The 21,513-nt window shown below is 47.1% G+C and overlaps 1 protein-coding gene across 1 annotated transcript in view; it reads left to right on the top strand.

The window, feature by feature from the left end:
- LOC109515072 (pyruvate carboxylase, mitochondrial) overlaps positions 1 to 19,624 on the top strand; it is a 134,926-nt gene extending 115,302 nt beyond the window's left edge. The window contains 11 exon segments of the mRNA XM_019868643.1: positions 3,539 to 3,779; positions 3,890 to 4,057; positions 4,499 to 4,580; positions 7,931 to 8,088; positions 9,183 to 9,269; positions 11,268 to 11,447; positions 12,465 to 12,639; positions 13,380 to 13,453; positions 15,851 to 15,991; positions 16,208 to 16,309; positions 17,277 to 19,624. Of these exon segments, the coding sequence (XP_019724202.1) occupies positions 3,539 to 3,779; positions 3,890 to 4,057; positions 4,499 to 4,580; positions 7,931 to 8,088; positions 9,183 to 9,269; positions 11,268 to 11,447; positions 12,465 to 12,639; positions 13,380 to 13,453; positions 15,851 to 15,991; positions 16,208 to 16,309; positions 17,277 to 17,426 (1,558 nt within the window). The 3' untranslated portion in view covers positions 17,427 to 19,624.
- The last annotated feature ends 1,889 nt before the right edge of the window (positions 19,625 to 21,513 follow it).

Raw genomic sequence — 21,513 nt, 5'->3', positions numbered from 1 at the left:
TGTGTGTGTGTGTGTGTGTGTGTGTGTGTGTGTGTGTGTGTGTGTGTGTGTGTGTGTGTGTGTGTGTTCTGCAGAGCCACTCCACGAGGTACATCTGCGCGTTTTAACGAGCGCCACTATTGGAATCATAAAGGCCATTTTTCGGTTTTCAGCTTCCAATTTTTAAACGAAAAACGGGAGAGAGCTCGTCGCAGTTCATTGGAGACAACAAGGACACACACATTATGCACATTAGGAAGCAGATGTGAAAATCCCAAATATTTATCTTCGGGTTTTGAATTGGTTTGGAAATGTGGATATGGGACGCATTTCATGATTTGTGGAGTTTATCTTGACAATGTGAAAAATGTGATAGACTATATTGTACCTGGCGGGCCCGGTGGTTAGCGCGTCGACCTCACAGTGCAGAGGTACCGGGTTCGATTCCAGCTTCAACCTTCCTGTGTGGAGTTTGCATGTTCTCCCCGTGCCTGCGTGGGTTTTCTCCGGGTACTCGGGTTTCCTCCCACATTCCAAAAACGTGCATGGCAGGCTTGTTGAAAATTCTAAAATTGTCCCCAGGGGTGAGTGTGATTGGCTGGCAACCGGTTCAGGGTGTCCCCCCCACCAACTGCCCGAAGACAAGCTGGGATCGCCTCCAGACTCTTGTGAGGATAAAACGGATCGGATGGATGGATAAAATATTACATAATATTTATGAATTAAGCGCCAACTGCCCGAAGACAGCTGGGATCGGCTCCAGACACTTGTGAGGATAAAACGGATCGATCGGATGGATAAAATATTAAATAATATTTATGAATTAAGAATTAGCTTCCGCAACAGGTGTTTTTTTTTTTTTTTTTAAACAAATGAAGAAAGATCAGATGAATGTTCATTTTTTGGTTTTCAGCTTCCAATTTTCAAACCAAAAAAAACGGGAGCTAGCTCGTGGGCCGTTCATTGGAGACAACAAGGACTCCATCTTCAGCACATGAGTGTGCTTCAGTTCCAGTGCCCGCCACACCAAACCACATGACACACACTGACACCCGTGTAGCGCATTTGAGGGCCCATAAATAACACATGTCCTATCCGCCTCGAGCCCTTTCCCAAATAGATTGATTAGTCAGCTCCTTGGCATGGGTGACTCATGCCCGCACACACACACACACACTCTCCAAGGTGTAAGACCCCCTCCACACGCACACGCCGGGTGCAGATAAATTAGTAGTGACTTTATGACTAATACGGCAGCCCACACACACATGGACGCAGACCTCCCCCGTCCTCTCTGATGTTTTTGTGGCCGCCCGTCCCCTCTTGCAATTTGATTATTTATCCCCTCTGATAGTTCATTTTTATGCGTCCATTCATCTCTCATCTCTCTCTATGCTGCCATTGAAAAGGGAGACGATTACGATTAATGTCTTTGAGCCATTTGCCTCCATCCCCGCTTTCACGCTGTCTCTCTTGACAATTTTTTTTTTTTTTAACTGCTGTAGGCTGCAAGTGAAATGGCCCAAAGCGGCGCTATCGACATGATGGAATCAAAGTGTAATTCCGTCGTGTCTAATTGATTTAAAGTGCGTTTCATTGGCTCATGCTACAAGCTCTCCAACGCTAATGAGGAGCTTGCTGTCGCTTCAGGAGGAAGGAGGCGAGAGAATGAGGGGGGGGCGCGGGGGCTTTTTGACGCGGGCAAGAATAATAGCAACAAAATTTAGGACGCCGGCGTGTTTGTGCCACGATGCCAAGCAGCACCAGCACTTGTGTAAACACTGGACACAGCGCCTGATAATAATCCCCTTGTGGCCCGCTGTTAAGTGCGCGCGTTTGTTGAGCGGGACAATGGCTGTCGTTGTGCAAATGTTATGTTAAAGCAGCTGCAGTCAGGTGCTGACAAACCTGATTAGGTTTGCCAGCCACCGCAATAAAGGCAAGGATTCCCCACTCATTCTTTTTATGGACGGATTTGAACAGCTTATCCCGACTCGCATGTGCGCCGTTATCTGCGACAACACCAATTCAGGGCCACTTATTCGCCGCGTGTTTGCGAGCGACAAATCTTTGTTGTGTTACTCGAAATCAGGGGTGTCACATCAAAGTTATTGGTACCCTCGGGGGGCCGGTTATAATGGTGAGACCACATAAATGGAAAATCGCTCAGAATGCCACAGTAAGCCAAAAGTGATGGCTTTTCAGGTCATGGTTAGGTTCACATTGAGGTGCAGCTGCTGATGTTTTGTCGAGGCAGGAAGCAGTTTAATGCCATTTCAAATGGGAAATAAGCAGCAATCTTCTTTTTAGGAAAGTGCATCATCTATAGCATGTCTTGTTTTGGCGCCAGCAAACCGCATAACATCCGACCACGATCAGATCACATTGGTTTCTTTGCCCTAAACTCAGCCATATGTGTCAGCCTCGGGTTTTTTTGGGCGGTGTTTGGAGGCATTAATAGTCCTTATTTCGGTGGGTGGAGGTGATGTTTGTTGTTGGGTTTCATTTATTTATTTTGTATGATAAGGTGCGATACAAATAAAGTTGAATTGAATTGAATAAATGGGAAAAAGTAGGAGCAGCTGGAACCAATTAATTGCATTTCCATTCATTTCAATGGGGAGAAATGACTTAAGACGCAAATGTCTTGAGTCTTCAAATTAAACCTGTTTCTGTTTCTCACTGGAAATCTTGACGGCTTCAGCTGGTAGGCTGCTCTCTCAACGCAGTCAAATTTTTTTTTTTTTCAAAGACAAGAGGGGAGAAGGGAGCACCTGTTTGTCCAGAAGGAACACTTGCTGTCTGTTTACTTTAGGTTCTTTGAACGCGTGGAAGATGCTAGCCCTGTCAAATCTTCCCGTGGAGGATGTTGAACAGGTTGGAATTATGATGACGGGTCGTCTCCCGTTCGGAGCCGGCAGTTTCCTGATTTAGTGCAGAAGACGCAGGCAGTTTTATTGGAATCAAGCAAGTTGCCGGGGCATGTTTGATGCGCCCTGGCGCGCGGTCAACCGGATTGAACTCCATCGCCGGCTGAATGCGATTCGTGAGACACTTTAAAAATTGGATAACAATGTGGAGAAGTTGGCAGCTCGCCTGGAAGAATTGATGACCAATTTGGCCAAGTGATGCCCATTGAGAGCTCCGGTGAAAGACTCAATGCTGACTAAAATTAGTGTTGGCCCGTTCCCAAAACAAACGTTACTTTGGCCTTTTATCTCCTTGATATTGATGCTGCCGGACGCCGCAGACCGCCCCTTCTCATCCTTTACCCCTCATTGTTCTGTGCTTTGTATTCCTGTTCAGGAGCCAGCAAGGTCGTCTCCATGGCAACAAGACACTATATTTTAGCGTTAGGACAAAGACTTATGTTCACAACAACGCAAGACACACCACTATCATCAACGCCTTCTTGTCCGACTTATGAGTTTTGTCTCCCTCTGGTGGTCATTTTTTAATGTCTTTTGGACGGGTTGCAACGGTTCATATAATTCGCTTGCTCTGTACTCGCGCTGGTGCAGCGACCACCGTTCCCACGACGCAATCCGTCTCTCTCCAGGTTCTGCGAGGTGGCAAAAGAGAACGGCATGGACGTCTTCCGCGTTTTCGATTCGCTCAACTACCTGCCCAACATGCTGCTGGGCATGGAGGCCGCCGGTTCGGCGGGGGGCGTCGTGGAGGCCGCCATCTCGTACACGGGCGACGTGTCGGACCCCATGAGGCAGAAATACTCCCTCGGCTACTACCTGGAGCTGGCGGAGGAGCTCGTCAAAGCCGGAACGCACATCCTTTGCATCAAGGTGCGCGAGTGGGAAACCTCGTTTGCTGTGGAAGATGCATTCGGGGATGAGTCTCGTCAGTTCCCCAAAGTGGATCACCGAGGCGGCTTTTGTATGTCTTTGGATTCCAGGATATGGCCGGCCTGCTCAAGCCCCAATCCAGCAAGCTGCTCATCGGCGCTCTGAGGGAGCGCTTCCCGCACGTGCCCATCCACGTGCACACGCATGACACGGCCGGCGCCGGCGTGGCCGCCATGTTGGCGTGCGCAGAGGCCGGAGCTGACATTGTGGGGGGGTGAGTCCGCCCGCCTCAGTTATTAGAGAGAAGGAAATGAGCGAGCGAGTCCAAACACAGCCCGTGTCCTTTTTTTTGTGCTCCTTCCATCTCGATGAACAGGCGCCCTCGCATAATCCCATTAACATGAACAAATATGATTTTTTTTCCTCATGTTTGCGCAGTGAAATCAGAAAACGTTCTCAAAAGTATTCATGGAACCGAGAGGCTGCTATTTGCAATTTGGGCCTCTCAACATTTCCATACTACCCCCCCCCCCCTCACCTTGCATGCTGATTTTTCCATTACCGTGGAAGAACGTCAAGTTGTTTGTTTGCATTGTCTGACTGCAACTCAAGCCCAGCCCACATTGTGGGTTGAAGCATTGGGGGGGGGGGGAGATAATTTCCTTTGCTGTTATTTTTGTTTCTGTCACACACCAACTCTGCCGTTTGGGGACCCCCAGGTTGACTCGATGGCCGGCATGACGTCCCAACCCAGCATGGGAGCAATGGTGGCCTGCGCCAAAGGCACCGAGTTGGACACCGGTAAGCATGTTTCTGTCCCTCAAAAGAGAAGTGCCACCGAAATAAAAGCGAGCGTGTTGTGTAGGATATAGATCTTGGAGGGCTGTTATTAATGGTCCGGAACATGCCGGGGCCGGCAGTGATTTGCGTGTTGCGAGCGTCCTTCCCGACACCGCCAATCAATAAATGACAGCAACGTTACTTATTGAAAGTCGCAAACACAACGGCGCGTCGGACTTGATGATATTCGGCCAATTATGAGAGGAAGCAAACGAGGAGGAGAGTGCCGGAGCCGCACAAGTGATCAATAATAAAGACGTTGGCTGGCTTCGTTAATGGAATGATTTTAAGTTGTGCCTGGAAGGATCTAAAATGCCGTTAAATAAAGTTTGATTGTCATAGCACGACAGTGGGACAATATATTACAAGGCCTTATAAAGTGAATTGACAGATTTGTTTCGAAATACGTTATGCGTGTTTGAAGATAACTGCTCACTGATGGAGATTTAGCACAAAACTGTTCACCCTGTTTCACCCTCCGTCCATCCAATTTTCTGATCCGCTTTATCCTCACGAGGGTCGCGGGAGGTGCCGGAGCCTATCCCAGCTGTCTTCGGGCAGTAGGCGGGGGACACCCTGAACCGGTTGCCAGCTAATCGCAGGGCACACAGAGATGAACAATTATCCGTGCTCACACTCACACCTAGGGACAATTTCAAGTGTTCAATCAGCCTGCCGTGCATGTTTTTGGAATGTGGGAGGAAACCGGAGTACCCGGAGAAAACCCACGCAAGCACGGGGAGAACATGCAAACTCCACACAGGAAGGCCGTAGCTGGAATCGAACCTGGGACCTCTGCACTGTGAGGTTGACGCTATAACCACTCAACCACCGGGCCGCCACTGTTTTTCACCATTTCAGTTTTTCCTATTTTGGTGGGGGGGGGGGGTAGCTTACATGGCGCCAGATGGTGCACTTTGTTTATCCGCTGCAATTGCGACATACACGAAGATGGCTAGCAATGTCGACACTCCCAGAACCTCTCTTCCTTTTGAATAGTCTGCTGACGGGGCTGCTTTAGAGTGCCTTGTTGTTGGCTGCGAGTGTAAGTCACGCAGAGAACATCGGAAGCGTGAGGAGGCGTTTCTTTTTTCTTTTTTTTTTTAATCTGACTTGATAGCCAGGGCTTTGGACTGCGTGGGAAGGTTTTTAGAGTGCCTCGTTGTGTGCAGTGAGAGTGTGCATGTCACTGAGAGAAGGTGAAAGAGCAAAGGGGGAATCACAATGCAATCAGCTATTTCTCCAATATTACTTATTTTCAATAAAACCAACTGAATGAGCTACATGGCTTGAAAAATTGGAGGGGGGCGGGGGGGGGGGCAAAAGTCTTCAGTCTCTATTACTTGTCTCATTAGCTTTAATATCCAGAAGCAAATTTCTTTTATTATATTCCATAAGAAAAGATTTTGAATTTCCGTCAAACTCGTCAACTTGTGTGTGCTCTGCTCTTCTTCTGAAGGCCTCTGCCACGCTCGTCTTTTCATTCTCACCAAACAGCGCGGCCTTGGATGCTTCAAAATGTTCCATCGCATTCCTGACCTTAGACTCTGTTCATCACCTCCCACTACCCACTCCCCCCCCCCTTTTTTTTTTTGCCCATCTGGGCTCCCAAGCAATAATGAGTAGTTTTCTGCGAGCTCGGCTTCCTCTCTCACATGGTCTCTCCATCCTCCTCCTCCTCCTCAGTGGCATAGCAATTAAAAGCACTTTCCATACACATTTGACGTTCCACCTCTTTGGCAAGCACTACCATCACTATTTGTTTGTGGTGATAAGTGACTGTTAATCCATTTGTCTCCTCATTCAATCACTGGCACACTTGGGGGGGCTGACATTATTATTTTTTTTTTTTTTTTTGGCAACGCCTCCGTTTGTTGCTCTTCCTTTGATTTTGTTAATAACAGCTGCCAGGAGAGCGCAGCCATTTGAGGATGCGCCGTCAAGAGCGCACGTGGCACATCTGCACACACAACAACACGTACGGCTATTTTCGGCTGCTTCTCCTTTAATATTTTGCAAGATGGAAGACTGCACAAGAGGGATTTTGGACCATTCCTCTTTGCACATTTTTTGAGCCCCTTTTGCATGTTTTCAATGGGGTGGGGTCTGGGGACTGAAATTTTGTGTCTGTGGTGAACCTAAAATTGTCACTCAGGGAGTATGCTTCTGAAATAAAACTTGAATTCATTTTTAGCAGTTCACTTTTAACACATTTTAACCCGCGGGGCCAATTATTATGGAAAGCAGTGCATACACCCGCCCTTTTTTTCTTTTAGTCTTTCTTTTTTTTTTTGTAGAGATTAAAAGCATCCGGTCCAGAATAAAAACTGTTGTATTACAAGGAGGAATTTGTATCTTGTTAAATGTTGACTTAAATATCATAATATTATGCTAAATTTTCTCATAACATTAAAATGAATCTCTTTTCCAGCCTTTGAAAAATGGAAGTTGTTAATAGAAGTGTTATTTGTGAAAGTACCACTTCATCATTCTCTTAAAAAAAAAAGCACACATTAATGACGCCATTAAATAGAATGTACAAAATTAAACAGATTTGGTGATAATTTAAAAAAAAATTTTTTTTTTTTTGCTTCTATGCGATGGTCATTGTGCTGCTCCTTCTGGCGAATGCACCATGGCCACTGGGGGGGCACTATAATGAAGACATATGGAAATACATGGAGGCAGGCTTTTTTTTTTTTTTTTTTTCCTCAGTGAGCCACAGTAATATTACTTGTTCATTGCTGAGGATAAAGAATATATACGTATGAATATTGCACTACATACTGCACAATGCACTCTGAGTTTTCCAAAAGTCCTCTCAGTGTCCTTTCGATCGAGTTTGGTTGTGGATAGCAGCCCAAAAGGCATTTGATTACGATGTTATAAAAAATACTTGTGTTCACATGCCCCTGACGTTTTGTTTTAAACTTTGGCTCTCCTTCGGCGGTTTGCTCCACAAAAATGTGTGGAAGCTCTGTGCGTGTGCATGTGTTCATTCCGTGGTGTGCTCTTTCGAGTCGCGTTTCTATCGACACCGCTGTGACTGATGTGCGTGGCCCGCGTCAAAGGTACCGCGTCGGCGCCGTGATGGATGCGCGGAGGAGTCGAACCAAGCAGACACAAATAAACAGCGGCGCCGACTTCTACCTCCTGCTCCGTCATTGAACATTTCAGGCGCCATTAAGCTTTCAGACACGAGGCTGGAAAAGTCCGCCCCAAGTCAACATCAATAATAATGCTAATAAGTGGCAAAACCACATTGCTGTTTGCCTTCTGGAAACGTATTTCAAGCTGGTTTGCGGTTGCAGGTATCGCTCTGGAGAAGGTGTTTGACTACAGCGAGTACTGGGAAGTGGCTCGAGGCCTCTACGCTCCGTTCGACTGCACGGCCACCATGAAGTCCGGCAACGCCGACGTCTACGAGAACGAGATACCCGGAGGGCAGTACACCAACCTCCACTTCCAGGTGCCCCGCGGCTATTCTCGTCCAGTCCCCATCTGCCCCCCCATAGACACCCTACCCCCACCTTGCCCCATTTTTCTTTTCTAGGCGCAATGAAGCGAAATGGCGTTTTAGTCTCACGGCCGACCTGTGAAATTGAGCCGATGTCAACACAAGCCCCACTGTACGCCTGCGGGCCCAGCCGTGCCAGTCTAATAATAGAGCGGCTTTTCCACCAGCAGCCATGCTGATGTGTCACACAAACAAGAGAAAACGTGTTTGCCCTCTTCAGAGCAGTTGTTTCTCACCACGCCCGCACAATCGAATGTGATCCGATACGGGGAGGAACGCTGCCTTTACCAACATGACAGGGCTCGGTTTGAACAGTATTTGGGGGTGCGCTCGTCGTCATAGTGAGCATTGTCACCTCAGAAGGTCAGACAAGCATTAGAATAGTAATTCTCCAAATGTACTTGTGCTTCAGTGGCTCCCTCTAGAGGTAGGCCGAAGAATCACCACCTTCAGTTGTGTTTCACTTTTTACAAAATTTGATGTTTTGGGACACTTATTTTGGCACAGTTTTTTTATTTAACTGCTGTGTGTAAAACAGTTTATTTTTTTTTAGGTCATTTATAAAAATTTTAAGCACCATTTTTTTTTTTTTTTTAAGCGTGCATAATTTTACAGTATCTTATGATAATGGATTTTAAATCATGACATTTTTGATGACGACTATATTTCTGGATTTTAATGTTGCTTTGATGGTGGTACTAAGATTGAGACCCCTGCATTATAAAACACACTTTCAGCTCTCTGCACAGCCCCACCACGTCATGACTCCAAATACACTTTGCGCTGTAGTTGATTATTTTCCTGGCTATGGGACAGTGTAGACATTTTTTTTTTGTTGCCTTTAGTGACCCCCTGGGCGTCGTGTTACGACACTACAATTCGGACTTGTGTGCATCCTGTGAAAATCCATTAAAAAAAAGTAATAAATAAAGTAGGGTGTGTTCCTAATATTGTGGCCAGTCCTTGAAAGTCGGCGACAAGCATTAGAAGTTGACCCAGAATTTCCGAGTAATCGTCACGCTGTTGTCGTTGTTGTGTGACTGCAGGCGCACAGTATGGGCCTGGGGAATAAGTTCAAGGAGGTGAAGAAGGCCTACACCGAAGCCAACAAGCTACTCGGAGACCTCATTAAGGTGAGATGTGGAGATGAAACGCGCCCAACATCACACAGTCACAATTACGTGTTGCCTTCCTTCCCGCAAGTCACACAAAAATGAACTTGCCGAGTGAATGTGACAACAATATCCTCCCTCCTTCGGTGTTGCTTTTTTTTCCTCACCTCAAGCTAACTTTTCTGTTTTGCCGTGTGGTGGCAAGCTTTCTTAGAGTACACGCTTAGATGAAGATAAGATTTCATTTCAGCTTTGTGCGCCCGACAAATATAACTTGGCTTTTAAGTTTACCAGCTTAATGCGAACACATAATGGCAAACCCAATAGACGGGCTAACGAAATAGCATTGTTAGCATTACACTGCGCCGTGTGTCTTATCTCACCACTGTTTGAGTAAATTTACTAACGAGCTTGATATTGAAACCAGGAAGTTGTACGTGACGATACATCTGTGCAATGACTGAACTTTTTTTAGTCCTTAAATTGCCTCCAGTTTCAATTGCCAAATGTTGAGACCCGTCTTCTTTCAAATTTTGCGTCTTCCTCCTCACTCCGTGAAGTGCCTCGCAGTAGAGCGACGAGTTGTGCACATATTTGTCTGTTTTAGCTCTCGCTGCCTCTCTATCGGGTTGCTTGTGTAATGAGAGGCTGCGTGCACACACACCGCCAGACGTTTTCAGGTCGAACACTCTGCCACCGACTGCAGGACTGCACATGCAAGGCCGCTGTCAGTCTTCACCTTTTTTTTTTTTTTTTGCTTCACTCCATCATCCCCTACCGCTTGCACGCCGCCTCCATTTGGTCTCAACTCACACGTCTATCTCTGCCTCATTTTGATTAGACTCCTGGCTCGTATCTCTAATCTTCGCGTCGTTTCCCCCACTTCGCCTCGCTCTCCCTGTGTCTCGTTATCGCTTCTGTCTGCTGTCTCCTCCTCTGGTGACAGGTACCATTCTTCACCGCTGCCGCTTTGCCTGCCTGGCTCCCTTGACACTGTAAAAGCGAGAGAGTTGTTTATATGCCCGCTCTCACACACACACACACACACACACACACACACACACACACACACACACACACACACACACACACAGAGGAGTGAGAAAGATGAAGACAACCCTCAAGACGGGTTTTAGGAGGAGGGAGAGGATGCATGGAGGTATTAACAGAAGCACCTAGCAGAGGTGAAAGTGTGCAATAACATCAGTGTGTATGAGGGAGTGTATGCGTATGTACCTGAGGATGGGGATGGATGGGTATATATATATATACACACACACACACACACACACACACACACACACACACACAAATTTATATATAGAGAGAGAGAGAGAGAGAGAGAGAGAGAGAGAGAGAGAGAGAGAGATAGTATGTTATGGATTATTACTTCAAAAGATTGCAACATTGAAAGAAATAGGTCTCGAAGCGAGGAAAAGGAGTGTTTTAGTGCGATGACAAATGCTGCTGGTAAGCAGAGCGAGAGAAAGTCATGATTCTTGAAGACGCATGAGAAAACAAAAGGCAATGGCCCTTTTACTTTGCAATAAATAAGCAAAGATTGGCCTGAGGAAATGCTGATAACATTGGATAAAGTGAGACTTGGGATGCACAGTCACGCCACAGACTACTTTTGGTTGAGTTTGGTTTCGTTTTATTTATTTATTTATTTTTTTAACTTCCGGGACTCGTGTAATGGCCACTCGGAAGATTTTAGCTGCCGCTCCCAATCCCTCGAGCATTCCTTTAAACAGGCGTTCTTTGAACAAAACAAAAAATCAACTCCAGGTATTTACTGGTTGTCGTCAGCAGGGTTGCCACTGAAACGTCTATCATTGTCGTAGGTTGTCCTCGGGAACTCTGCTCATCGCCGTTATGCAAATGAGCGCTCCATTTCACATCATGATCCGCCGTCATAAATAATCAACAGGCAACATGTGACGTTGGTGAATGTTTTGCTTGCTGAGAGGTCGCCGCGGGTGTTCCGCGTGGCACTCAACTGTCGGGCGCATCCTTCAGGTGACGCCGTCCTCTAAGATCGTGGGGGACCTGGCCCAGTTCATGGTCCAGAACAACCTGAGCCGCGCCGAGGTGGAGGAGAGGGCCGACGAGTTGTCCTTCCCGCTGTCGGTGGTGGAGTTCCTGCAGGGCTATGTTGGGATACCTCACGGAGGATTCCCGGAGCCCTTTAGAACCAAGGTAACACACGACACGCACGCATGTATTTTCACACTTAAAATGTTTGGATAAAAAAATTACTGCACGTATTGTTGTGTCTGTGTACTTGCGTGTGCCTTTAAGAGGCGGGGCCTGTTGGGGTGGTTAGTGAGTCTGCGTGTGAGTGTCGGCAAGTGAGCCGTAGATTACAGCATCTCCTGCGTACGTTGTAATGCGTTCAAGAAAAAAAATGAATTCTTGCCAATTTTAAAAGCGCTTATTTTGAACAATTAGAGCCCTACTGTAAACTTCCACGAAAATGCGTCGATGTCAGTAAGCATTTCTGGTTTGCTGCTGCACACGCATCAGGGTGACATCATCCGCTCTGCTGTGGGCATTTTGTGCACACCAAGCACGGAGCGTTGTCATGTTTCTTTGATGACGCCAAAAATAGTTTGCGAGCGGTCATTTGCGGATTCCATCACAGGCCATCCGTCCAGCATTTTGTTTTCCATGAAAATCCGTGTGGGAAAGTGACCCATGGCGTTCCTCTCCTGCATTTACATCTTTTAGCCCAGAGCCAAGAATGAACTCATTGACAATGAGCATGGAAGTGTGCTGTTTAATAATTGTAAGCGAGCGAGCAAACAGCCTTTGTCTTCATTTGCTCCCGAGGACGCGGCGTCAATAATGAGCGGGGACTTCAATGACACGGCCATCTTTGAAGTGTCGCCATGACGCGCGTATTGACTCGGCTGCCGCCAAACCACTGAAGTAGAGTGACTAAAAGCTTGGCGCCAAGGCCCGCAATGCGTGTGCTGACGTATTTTTGGGCAACATGCAATTTGGGGCAATTTTTGAAATTTTAAGATGGTCTCTCTCTTCTGAAGTCAAAGGCAGGTTAAAGCTTTTATGGAAAGGCGAGAAGTACGCTGTGAACCCGGCCAGCTCTTAGCACTTCACCAACTCTCGCGAGTCCCACGAGGACTTTCCTTTGGCCGTCACACATCTCAGCCCTCTTTCAAACTTAATGGAAAACGACTCCTCTTCTTTGTGCAGGTACTCAAGTCCCTCCCTCGCGTGGAGGGCCGCCCCGGTGCCTCCCTGCCGCCGATGGACTTCAAGTCGCTGGAGGACGGGCTACGAGCGTCGTACGGCGAAGACATCACTCCTGAAGACGTCATGTCGGCGGCCATGTACCCCAAGGTGTTCCAGGAATTCAAGGACTTCACCGGTGGGTTGGGATCATGCGTGGACAGCGTCACATTCTCGTTGTCTGCCTTAAAGTCAGCAATTGAAAGGATAAGTATAGTATATGCTAACTCGAGACACCCATATCATTACGGATACTACAAAACAAATCATGGGCCAATTTGCTCTAAGAGGCTGAAAATCAGCAAAAATATTCTCTCTCCCTGCTTCCCTCCCTCCCACTCGCTTTCTTTCTCCGTCCATCCCTTCCTCCATCTCTCCCTCTCTCAAAATATCATGATAGTTCAGGTCCCGGGGATTAACAGAGGGATAAAATGTTGCTCCTCAAAAGAAGTCATTGATTAGCAAACTTGCACCTCAAAGAAATATGTAAATTTATGTAGCCTTATATATGTGTATCTGTCACTCAATCTATCTATCTAGCTAGCCAGCTACCTAGCTAGCCAGCTACCTAGCCAACTAGCTAGCCAACTAGCTAGCCAGCTAGGTAGCCAGCTAAGTAGCCAGCTGGCTAGCTAGCTATCTTTGAGCTATCTTTGCTCATCGATGACTTCATTTGAGGAGCAACTTTTTTTCCCTGTTAATCCCAGGGATTCAAAACCATAATAAGAGAGAGAGAGAGAGAGAGAGAGAGAGAGAGAGAGAGAGAGAGAGAAGTGTGGGTGTGGATGTGGGTATGGGTATGTATACACACCCACACACAGGTTGATGCACGCACATGCTGTATGCAATCTATTCACTCTTCTTCATTCTCCGCTGCAGCTAACTTTGGCCCAGTGGACTGTCTGAGCACCAGGCTCTTCCTGGATGGACCAAAGATCGCCGAGGAGTTTGAGGTAACGTTTGAGGCAGACCGGAAGTGACCGGTATTATTTGTTCTTTATTTGTAACGAGAGGTTCATGAGTCGTTTGACAAGCGTGAGTGTGGCGATAAATGACCGGCCAGAGAGAGCGTCGCATACTTTTCCTGCGTCGAGCTCGATTGACTGTGGAGCCGCTCAAGTGCCTTTCATCAACAAGCAACCGGCTCTCCGCGGCAGCTGGAGTAGAGGAAGAAGAAAGGGGACTTTTCTTTTCTTTCCCCACCACCCCTCATATTACCAAAGTAGTTCGTGTCTTCATTCCAGTCAGGCAATCATCCATCTTTCATTGCCTTTTTGCACTTGCTACAATATTTAGTCCTCATAGGTGAAATGAACACATTCACATCCGCCTCGATGAATAATTTCTGCTTTTTCGACAATATCAGGATTCTCATTACGGGTTAGGCGCGCGCACGCCAAGTTTTCGTGCGCGGCCAAGGGCAAGCGTGTTTCATTTGACGGCAGCAGAAAGGCTCCGGGTTGGTGTTAATTGATTTTTATATTGCCCGGGACCCGAGGAGCAGCACTTCACCGCTGCTGCGTTATCAAAGATTCAACAGTTGCATCGATCGCTCAGATATGCTATTGACCCAAACTGCAAACCGCTAACATGCCACTCAAACATTCACAGGGATTTTATGATTTGTTTTCCACGCTTTCTTGATAAGGTCGTTTGCGCTACCCCATCAGTCTTGCATCTCCTGCGGAAAACAAGAAGCTTTTTTGTTCTTGTGACAATGGACATTCCCACCGGATCGCATCCTATTGGCGGCGGTGAGTAGCGAGAGACAGACTGAAAGCGCATCAGAAAGTGACAACTTTTTGCATTTTCACAAGCGTTGCTTTATGGCTTGTGAAAGAGACAAATGGCACTGCAAAGAAAGGGCACTCAGTCCTCCTGCCGAAGAACAAATCATATACTTGTCTTGGTGTCTTGTGACTTTGTTGGCATTTGGGGGGGGCATCCAAAGTGAGCCAGTATAAAGATTATATATTAAAAAAAAAATGTTCAAGGTAATAATCACGATTGGTTGATATTGTGATCATAATATTGTATGCTGTGGATGCGAGTACAGCTCAATGGGATTTCCCATCCCGGAACAATGAGGCGCTCTAAAGCGGCCACGCCTGCCTGATGTCCCAATTTACGCGTTGGTTGTCAAATCAGACTTTTTATTTCGGTATCCCGTGCCCCTGGTGCTTTTGTTTTTCTCTCCGTGACTTACGCACAATCGTTGCCAACGAGGTGCTCGAAAGCGGCCATGCCTCCCCTATGCCCCAGTTCACGCGCAGGCTGTCAAATCTGACTTTTTTAGGAATCCCCCACACCCTGGTACTTTTGGTTTTTTCTCACCTTGGCTTGCGCACATTCGCTGCCAACAATGAGGCACTCTAAAGTGGCCACGCCAGCCCCTGTCCACACGCTGGCTGCCAAATCTCTGAATTCACTTCACATGGTTTTCTCTTTAAAGAATGAATTGAATCGACCGTGTCTTAATGAGTGCTAGTTTGCAAATCCTCATTTTGTTGACATGTCGGAAAAGTAGACAGCCATGGAACCTTCTGGCGTCGTCTCACACTTCATTTCCAGTCCTTTGCGAATCTTATCAAAAAGCGTTTAAGGCGGCGTCTGGGGCGCACGCCATGCACGCACACTGCTGTCACTCACCCACACACGGGGCTAATAAAAACCTCGCCTTGGCCGCCTTGTGCTGGTGATTCAGTCTCTTTTTAATTGTGTGTGACAGGAATGTAAACTTAGATTTGCACCAAAACGGACTCCAACATACACGTGCTGTCACATCACATAGTTGCTGACACCAACACACACACACAAACGCACGCATGTGATCTCATTCCAGGACGCGTTATTAATAAAGTCGCCTCGAGTCTAGTGTGAAACCCGTTTTGCGTCGGAGACGCCATGAGAGCTTAACGTGTCGTTAGCTTTGCGCCGGAGGAGGCTCGACACACACTAAAAGGATCTTATGAACATTATGGCGCGCTACTTGATTGTTTAAGCAAGGAAGAGAAATTACAGGCCGGCTGCTTTGCACGTTGCACTTGACTGTGTCGAAAAGAAAAGCAATCAAATGAGAGGTTTCATTTGGCGCCTCACAAACGCAGAATAACAATGAGGGGGGCTGCTCAAGCCGCAGCCTCTCGCGCGAGTTGATGCCAGTGTGACGGCTTCCGTGAGTGACACGTTGCGCTTTAATTGGTCTGTCGGTTTGATGAGCCGCGGCAGGCAAGGCATCCCAGCAACACCGATGGGATGAGATTGGCGCGGCCATGTCAAGTTAGAGCATTTTTTTTTTCCCCAAGTTCTTCTGTCCGGCGATGTTTTAATTTTTGGCCCCCGGCCCGCAGGTGGAGCTGGAGAGGGGCAAGATCCTGCACATTAAGGCGCTGGCCCTGGGTGACCTGAACAAGGCCGGCCAGAGGGAAGTCTTCTTCGAGCTCAACGGGCAGCTCAGATCCGTGCTGGTGAAAGACACGGTGGCCATGAAGGTACGACGTGATGGAATGCGCCGAAAACAGAATGAGAGGAGAGCTGTGTTGGATGGATGAATGATCGAAAGGAGGATGAATCGCACCAAGTCAACAACGAGGACGCACGCGTATTCATGGCGAGGGAGCTTTGCGATGATGACGACGTTCTATTTCTCCTCACACCTGTACGCACACTTGTACCAATGACGGATGCCTGAAATCTGCTCCTTCCAGGAGATGAAGTTCCATCCCAAGGCTCAGAAGTCCATCAAGGGTCAGGTGGGCGCGCCCATGCCCGGAAAAGTGCTGGAGGTCAAAGTGGAAGTGGGCGACAAGGTCAGCGCTTGTCACACACAAAGTCATTTCTGACTATGCTGAAGTTGATTTTTCAGGTATCTCCGCTATACCTTTGAATTGAATGAAAGGCTCAAAGTTCTTCCACTCTCATGCTAATGTTGCTAAAGCTAAGCGACAGAAACCACCCTTATTCACGGACACACTCAAATTGACTTTTTGACTCTCCACACCCGCGACATGAAAATTCAAGAACTTCCATCTGGTGTGAACTTCAAGAACAAATAAATGAGAGGGAACATTGGCTGGCAAATGTTTATGCTAGCAGGAAAATTACGTTGAACAGTTAGCAGTCACAATCACTCCGCATGGTCCAGGTTAAGTTTTGGTGGCTCAAACAACAGGGTTCCCTCCACTTAAACCGGTTACGGAAAAGTAGTGAACGTTGTGAAAGCGCCAAGTCCCGTCTTTTCCTTGACAAACGCTTCTCCCCGATTCCAAACTGGCGCCACTCAACGGTGAAATGTGACTTTGTTCTTCCCACACAGTCACACACCGGCAGCACAATGACCAATGATTGACATGTCACGCCATTACACAATGGAGAACTATTTCACAAAGCAATTTTGTGTGTGTGTGTGTGTGTGTGTGTGTGTGTGTGTGTGTGTGTGTGTGTGTGTGTGTGTGTGTGTGTGTGTGTCCCCGCACATAATGCCCATATCACAAAACACCGCTCACTGTTACCACGGCAATCACAGCTGAGTGTATTTTAGCTCGAAGATTGAAAATCAAGGTTTCACTTATGGGAGGGCGGTGGTTAATGAGAGTGAAAATACATTTTTAGTTTTATACTTTTAGCCAATTTTTTTTTTTTTTTTTTACTTACACTGAAGTCAAGGTGTTAAGTCGGGACTTTTTTTTTTTTTTTATACAAAAGCATCTGTAATTCTACTAAAGTACAAAGTGCAAGTAATTTATTTTTTTTTTCCAATTCTGACGCCCTTCGCAGGTGGAAAAGGGTCAGCCCCTGTGCGTCCTCTCCGCCATGAAAATGGAAACCGTGGTCAACTCGCCGCTGTCGGGCACCATCAAGGCAGTGCACGCCGTGACCGACTCCTCCCTGGAGGGCGACGACCTGATCCTGGAGATCGAGGAGTAAAGTGAGAGGGCGGAGAGTCGGTGGGTGGGCAGGGCCTTCTGTATAGTTTGCTGCAAGTGAGGTGCATGGGGGGGTGGGGGGTGGGCTTTATTTTTGGGGGAGGCATCTACACATAGCAAGGAGGTAGAATAGAAACGCACAATAACATATGCCAATGTGAAATAGTGATTATTTAGTCTTTGTCCAGGACGTGGACTAGTTTCGCTTGAGCTACATTCCATCGCTGGCCTGAACAGTAGGACTACCAGAGCCGTCATTTTGGACACTTTTCAAACTTTAATGTGGTATTACTCTGCGTAGATAGCTTGACGATGCTCCCGGCCTCTTGACTTTTCCTCATTCTGTGCATATTTCGTTCCCATGGTCAGCACGGCCTGGTTTCCACCACAAACGGCGGCGCGGCGGCTGCATTGAGGAAAGCTGCTGGTCACCGTAATCTATTTAAAAAAAAAAAAATCTTCTGAAGGAGAGGAGGCATTACATCCGCTTCAACAATATTTCCGGGTCTGAGGATGAATTGCTCGGCTGACACAGAGCGAGTCCGAGTTTAAAAAAAAAAAAAAAAAGGAGCCGTGTAGCGTGTGCTAAAATAGATGTGATAGTCATGACATTGTTGGCAGTACATGCCAGGCAGTCGAAATCAAAACATGAATGCTTCTCTGGTGCTTGTTGACATCATTCCCCCACGAAAAAAAAAGAATTGCGGGGTGCGCTGGAGTTGTTTTGTGTGCCTTACTTCCGATTTTCTTCCTCTTCTTCGAAGTGAAGTGCAGTCACGTCTTTGGCGAGCCGCGTCTCCTTTCCTTTGGCACCGAACGAATATATTTGGTAGCAGCTGAGCCGCATGCAGTGTGGCCGCCGCACGGGACATTTGGCGCTCCGCCGACCGTTTCTCATTCCTTTTTATGACTTGATTTACGTTCAAAGATCACAACAGAATTTTAGTCAACTTTATGAGACACTGGCGCCGCAAATCTTAATCATTTTCGTCGAGGATTGTCAGAGCGCCAGCTGTCAAAGTGGCGCGTCGAATAATTTCATAATAATGGTCGTCCCAGCGTTAAACGAACGGAAACACGCGCAACGCTAACTTAAGGTAGCGTTGCGACGACGTGCTCCGATAACACGCCTCGAGTAGGCGTCGCTTCGTGTCATCGGCTCGACTCATTCCCTTCACGTCAATCTTGGAAAGTTCGCAGGACGAGTGTGAAGGCGCCAGGGTGGTAATTTTTAATGATTATGCTTTCATGTCAAGTGCATTCTGGGAATGTGTGAGCCAGTCGGGAAGTCAAAACTAATTTTTGCGGGGGGTCGGGGGCGGTGGTGATATTCCAGTTTGGCGTTACGGCGGAAGTCGTGTTACTGTATCAGTAATATCAGCGAGCGGTCGTTACTCCACATCACGTCGGAGTAAAGGCTTCGCGAGGCGCGAACGAGACGATGCGTTGACGTGAGGCAGTCCCAGCTGTGTTCCCCCCCCCGTCCCCCCATGAAGCTCCACTGATTAATTTCTTCATTAATACTCTGTCAAGTGATGTGAAATTAGCCGGACTAATAAGAGAGCCCCGGCAGCAGTGGCGCGGCTCCGATTCTTCGTGTGCCCTGGCATAAATTAGCCTAATTGTGTGTGTGCAAGCAAATTTCCAAGCGGCACCCACCATGCTGCACCTCCAGAAGTTTAAAAAAAAAAAAAAAAAAACGGCTCCGAAATGAGACGACATCTTGACAAACACGGAAGCGTTCTTTTGTTGCCAAACACGAGCACTTGAACGCTTGGCAAATCTGTCGACCCGATACGTTAAGCTGTGTGGAGGTGATCACTTTGCGCCGGTGGTAAATTCAAACACCCGTGGCCCCGCCCGCTTTCTACCCCGTCAGTCCGATCGGCTCTCGCCGCCGCCGCCGCGTCAACCCGAACTCCGGCTCATCCTCGCCAACCTCCGCACGCCAGGTCATCAAAAGAAATTGTTTGCTTCTCGGGTTACGCCATCTACTGGTCAGTGACAGTCATATGTGTTCTTTTTTTTTTTTTTTTTTTAATCTCTATATAGAAATGTATATCTACAAGCAACCAAAATATTTGTTTACGCTTTCATATGCAAAATGTCTCGCAAAAAATCTTACGTTTACATTTGTCTGCCCTCGTTTAGCCTGTACTGGATAAGAAGCACAACTGAAAAAAAACTAAAACACTACTTAAAAAAAAAAAAAGGGAAGTGATTCAAGAGCTCTAATTGTAATTGATGTCTCCACTTACAAATAAAAGTTGAAATAACGAAGCCCGCTGCGGCTGTGTCGGTGTCATTTATTTCTATGCCGTAAGACGAGTAAAGAACCACCTCTTTCGTTCTCGATTGGCAGTGAGCAGATGACAATATTTGTCATCTTCTGGCAGAAACAAAACATTTTTGTCAGGGGGGAAAAAAAACATACGCCTATTCACTTATAAATTGTTTCCTTTCAATACTAACATATACGTCAGAAAGCAGACCTTATTCCGGGTTTTTTGGAGTAAAGCTGTTTAATTACGTCATGGTTCCACCCCGTGACTGACGGGACATTCCCGCACGGCCGGATGATGGATGACGACGCACCTCCACAGCCTTGCAGGGTTATCTGCTTAAACACCGGCGGGATGAATCAAACGTGCCTGTCGCACGAGCGGCTCCATCGATCAGCCGCCCGACGATGGCTGGGATGGCGTTTTTGCAGCTCGCTCGGGCCGCCATGCGGCTAATGACGTGCTTGCCGCTCGTTCAGGCGGAAGATGAACGGGAAGTTGGAGGAAGAAGCGTCACGGCCGGTAAGTGGTCTGACCTTCTCCCCGTTACAACCTCGACTTTTGTTGTCGCCGTGATGGACATGTTGAAGTTTCACCCTCGCCTGCGGGAGTTTGTTTATTATTGTCTCCAGTAAGTCATTCGATAAAACGAGTCTCGCAAAGATACTTTGTGTGACAGACAGTAATTCCAAAAAGAAGCTTCAAGATGTTCAGTGCCGCTCCTGGTTGAAGTTAACGCTCAAGCTAAACAAAGACATTGACATGTTTTTAATCAAAGTACATCAGCTAGCTTAATGCTAACAAACAATCTAACATGCTATACCTGTGCGAATGACACTAGCATCAATTTTGTAATCCTTTAAGCGACAGATATTTATATACTTCATATCTATATGTATTGTATATTGTATATATTCTTTATCCTCTTTGAAGAACGACATATTACTGCAGGTTACTGAGGAGGTGAGACCGTCCCCACCCCGTCTCCAGTCACCGCATCATTCGAAAAACCGCCATGCACATCCCAGACGGGACTGAAGGCACGAGGAAGCGCCGAGACTGACGACGGGTTGCGGCGGGGCGGGTGGTGTGTGTTTGTCTCTCCGTGCGCATGTTCGGTGCACCTCCGCTTTGAGAACGGTGCGCTGTTGCTGTGGCAACAGGCACATTAGGGCCAAAAGGATGCCGTCTGGGGAAAAGCGGACTGTTTTTCATTTGTGACGCTGCGTGCATGTGTTTTACTATTTGACAAAAAAAAAAAACCCAGCCACTTTAGTTTGTCTGAGACTGAGAAGCGCCACACTGTGGCGAATTACCCCAACCCCTTTTTCATACGAGTTCATTTTCAACTTGTCACTTTTGAGATCCGTCTGTGTGAAAAGGATAGCCGGAGTAATATCTTTATTGTTGTCGTGCAGGTGTAGTGTGTAATCATCTCGGGCTCTTAGCGTGCCAGCCAAGTGCGGCATTTGTGATTTAGTGCAGTCTGTCACTTGTTATCAGCTCCGGCACACCTTTTTAAGATGACAGAGGACACACTGAGCTGTGTTATCGCTCCATCTGCACACTGCTGGGATTAAGGGCCCATATTGTTGTCCTAATTACATTCTTTCCAAACAAACGGGCTATCTTTTAGGAGAGGGTTTGTTTTTTGGAGGGGGGGGGCTTGCAATAACTGTCTCTCCACTGCGTCACCTTTAAGGCTTTCCTAAACCTTATCTAAAAGATGATTTCATGATCTCTTCACATTTCAACAACAGGATGAAACGAAACGGTCCTAAAATGGTTCAGGTCGTACTTGGAGGA

The sequence above is a fragment of the Hippocampus comes genome, unplaced genomic scaffold, assembly GCF_001891065.2.
Source record: "Hippocampus comes isolate QL1 unplaced genomic scaffold, H_comes_QL1_v1.1 scaffold382, whole genome shotgun sequence".
Taxonomy (NCBI): Eukaryota; Metazoa; Chordata; class Actinopteri; order Syngnathiformes; family Syngnathidae; genus Hippocampus; species Hippocampus comes.
The sequence above is the reverse complement of the archived record's forward strand: the minus strand, read 5'-3'. Positions and strand labels throughout refer to the sequence as shown.